Raw genomic sequence first — 2989 nt, forward strand, 5'->3', positions numbered from 1 at the left:
CGCTAACGAGGCATCAACTTTAGGGGGTAATGGGTTTTTCTGTAATGTATTTAGGGGTAAATTACATACGTGGTATACAATCTTTACCTGTTATCACACTTTGGTGTACAACTTTTAATTTTGCACACTAAAATGTACAACCTTCCGGTGACTTCCCACTAAAGTGTACATCAGGTAAAAATGACCGGCCAACCATGTTAACCACTTGGTCAACATGACATCTCATCAATTTTCACTACTTAAAAATTAAATGTGCTCCCTACATATTATTAAATTACATTTATACCCTTGATAAAAATAAATTTCCCAATTCCATCTTTTCTATTTTTTCACATTTTCTCCCCAAACTTTATTTCTTTTAATCCATCCTCCACTGATTATATATCTATCTCTCTCTAAAACCCCTCTCTCTCCTCTCTCCGGCTGCCATGGTCAAAATCAACTCCGACTGCTTCTCCCGGTCCAGTTGTCACTTTACATGGTAGATTTGAGATTTTATCACTTGCTGGGTCATTCTTGCCACCACCAGCGCCGCCTGCTGCCACTGGGTTGACTATATATTTAGCCGGCGGACAAGGGCAAGTGGTCGGGGGAAGTGTTGTTGGTAGTTTGATTGCTTCTGGTCCGGTGGTGATTATGGCTGCTTCGTTTAGTAACGCTGCTTATGAAAGGTTGCCGTTGGAAGAAGATGAAGCGCCGCTGCCTATGCAAGGCGGAGGAATGGGATTTCCGGGACCCGTAGGAGGAGGAGGGCAGCAGAATCAGAAGCAACAACAGCAGGTTTTAGGAGAAGCAAATGCTCAGTTATTTCATGGATTGCAGCCTAATCTTCTAAATTCAATTCAGTTACCAACTGAGGCTTATTGGGCAACTGGTCGTCCTCCTTACTAATTATTCTCCTTTTCTTCTTCTTTTTGGAATATTGTTGTTCTTGCATTTGATGATTATTAACTTATTATAATTATATTGCTGGAGGACTGTAAATTTTAAGGCTTGATTTCATGTTAATAATTGCTGCAAAATTTCCCCCAATTCTCCTCAAACTAGAAGAAGAGAAAGCTATTGTTTGAGCTTAATCTAATACAGATTTTATGAAAAGAATACATATAGTTTTTATGAGGTCAGCGGCGGCGGAGGCACGGGCACAGGAAAGCAGTCGAAGTTGATTTTGAAGCAACTTCCATGGCAGCCGTAGAGAGGAGAGAGAGGTTTTAGAGAGAGATAGATATATAATCAGTGGGAGGATGGATTAAAAAGAAATAAAGTTTAGGGAGAGAATGTGAAAAAATAGAAAAGATGGAAATGTGAAATTTATTTTTATCAAGGGTATAAAAGTAATTTAACAATATGTAGGGACCATATTTAATTTTTAAGTAGTGAAAATTGATGAGGTGTCACGTTGACCAAGTGGTTAACAGGGTTGACTGGTCATTTTTACCTGTTGTACACTTTAGTGGGAAGTCAACAGAAGGTTGTACATTTTAGTGTGCAAAATTAAAGGTTGTACACTAAAGTGTGATAACAGGTAAATGTTATACACCACATATGTAATTTACCCATGTATTCAGCTTAATAAGGGAAATTTTAGAGTCTCAGATTAATAAAATAGAATACAAAAAAAGAAAAGAATGATTAATCAATTAAGAATCAGTTGAGTAATTAAAACAAGAAAACGAAAGATTAATGATGGGGGAGCGAGCAGGAATTAAGAGGACGATTAATGTGGTAAGGAAAAGTAGATTGTATTCGATGATTTCTCTTCTGTAAAAACCTTTGCAGTGATCTTTTCATTGAAAGACCATTTGGATTACTCGATGATCCTCTTGAACTTGTGATCTTTTCTCTTGTTGCTAATAATAAAATCGCTTTTGCCTGTAGTTCTGTAACATCTGAAACGCATACATTTCCATTGTAGAAAATCGTTATCTGCTGCGCCGTCCGTTCTTCAAGATGGGAGGCGGGAAAAAGGTTGAGGTCGAGAATAGAGTGGGTCCTCCTCGTCATCTTACAATTCTGATAATTGATATTTGATTTGGTGATGAAATTTTGAAAAAAAAAAAAGAGAAATACTGACTGTAATTTAGGAGAGGAAGAATGAATTTATATAAGTTGATTAATTGACAGCTGAGATACATAAACCAGATCACAATACAATGGATATTTGTTTTATTATATAATCACGTTCCAAATGTTTCTTTTCTTCTTATTTTCCTTAGAATATTCAATATGTCCAGCTACTCTTAACCTTTCATTACTCCACGTGGTATTTTATTTAAATATAAGTCGACAACTATATCATAAATTAAGGATAAATATCTTTTAAACAAAATTAAGGATAAATAATTTAATGTACAAGAATTTAGAGTCGCTAATATCTCGCGTCTCTCTCGATAAAAAACCCTCGCGTTGCCGCCGCCGCCTGTGCTACCTTGGCCGTGCCGTCGCCGATCGTTTGCCGCCGGTGAGAGTGTCCTTCCGTCCTTGGTGAAGGTTAGTCTCCGTTATTTAGGAGAGTTTGTGTTGTCTGTGTTTCGTTTGCGGTTCTAGCTTCGATTTGATTTTAACCTAGACATGGTTTCTTGATCTTGGGGCCGCCGTGGTTGGTGAAGGTGTCGTGGTGTGGTGGAGACGAGGGCGAAGCAGGGCCGACTGTGCGGCTGTCTTCCTTTGCTTAAGGATCCGAGGCGTCGACCTCTCTGTTTCGTTTAGCTTGGCCGGGCTAAATTCGATTCTGTTTTTGATTTGAGTGTCGTGGTTCAATCTGAGAGGGCAGGGATTTTGTATCTGTGTTCAATGGATAGGGAAATGGAGAGGCTTCGAATTGAGGGAGAGGAAGGGGGGCATCTTGATCTGATTGCACCGCCTGTAGCAGATGTGGTGGTGGATGCGGGACTCCGTTTTCTGGGACGGTTTGTTGCGGATAGACCGCTCAACTTCTTGAGCATGAAAAACAAAATGGCAGTACTGTGGAGACCGGTTAGAGGAGTTG

General features: G+C 39.4%; 1 protein-coding gene across 1 annotated transcript; it reads right to left on the minus strand.

The window, feature by feature from the left end:
- Positions 1 to 1622: 1622 nt before the first annotated feature.
- On the minus strand, positions 1623 to 2095 carry LOC136232101 (protein TIFY 5A-like). The gene has a single exon (XM_066021135.1). It carries the CDS (start codon positions 2002 to 2004, stop codon positions 1681 to 1683), a length of 324 nt encoding a protein of 107 aa, XP_065877207.1. The 5' UTR covers positions 2005 to 2095; the 3' UTR covers positions 1623 to 1680.
- Positions 2096 to 2989: the final 894 nt, after the last annotated feature.

Source organism: Euphorbia lathyris, chromosome 6 (genome assembly GCF_963576675.1).
Source record: "Euphorbia lathyris chromosome 6, ddEupLath1.1, whole genome shotgun sequence".
Classification (NCBI taxonomy): domain Eukaryota; kingdom Viridiplantae; phylum Streptophyta; class Magnoliopsida; order Malpighiales; family Euphorbiaceae; genus Euphorbia; species Euphorbia lathyris.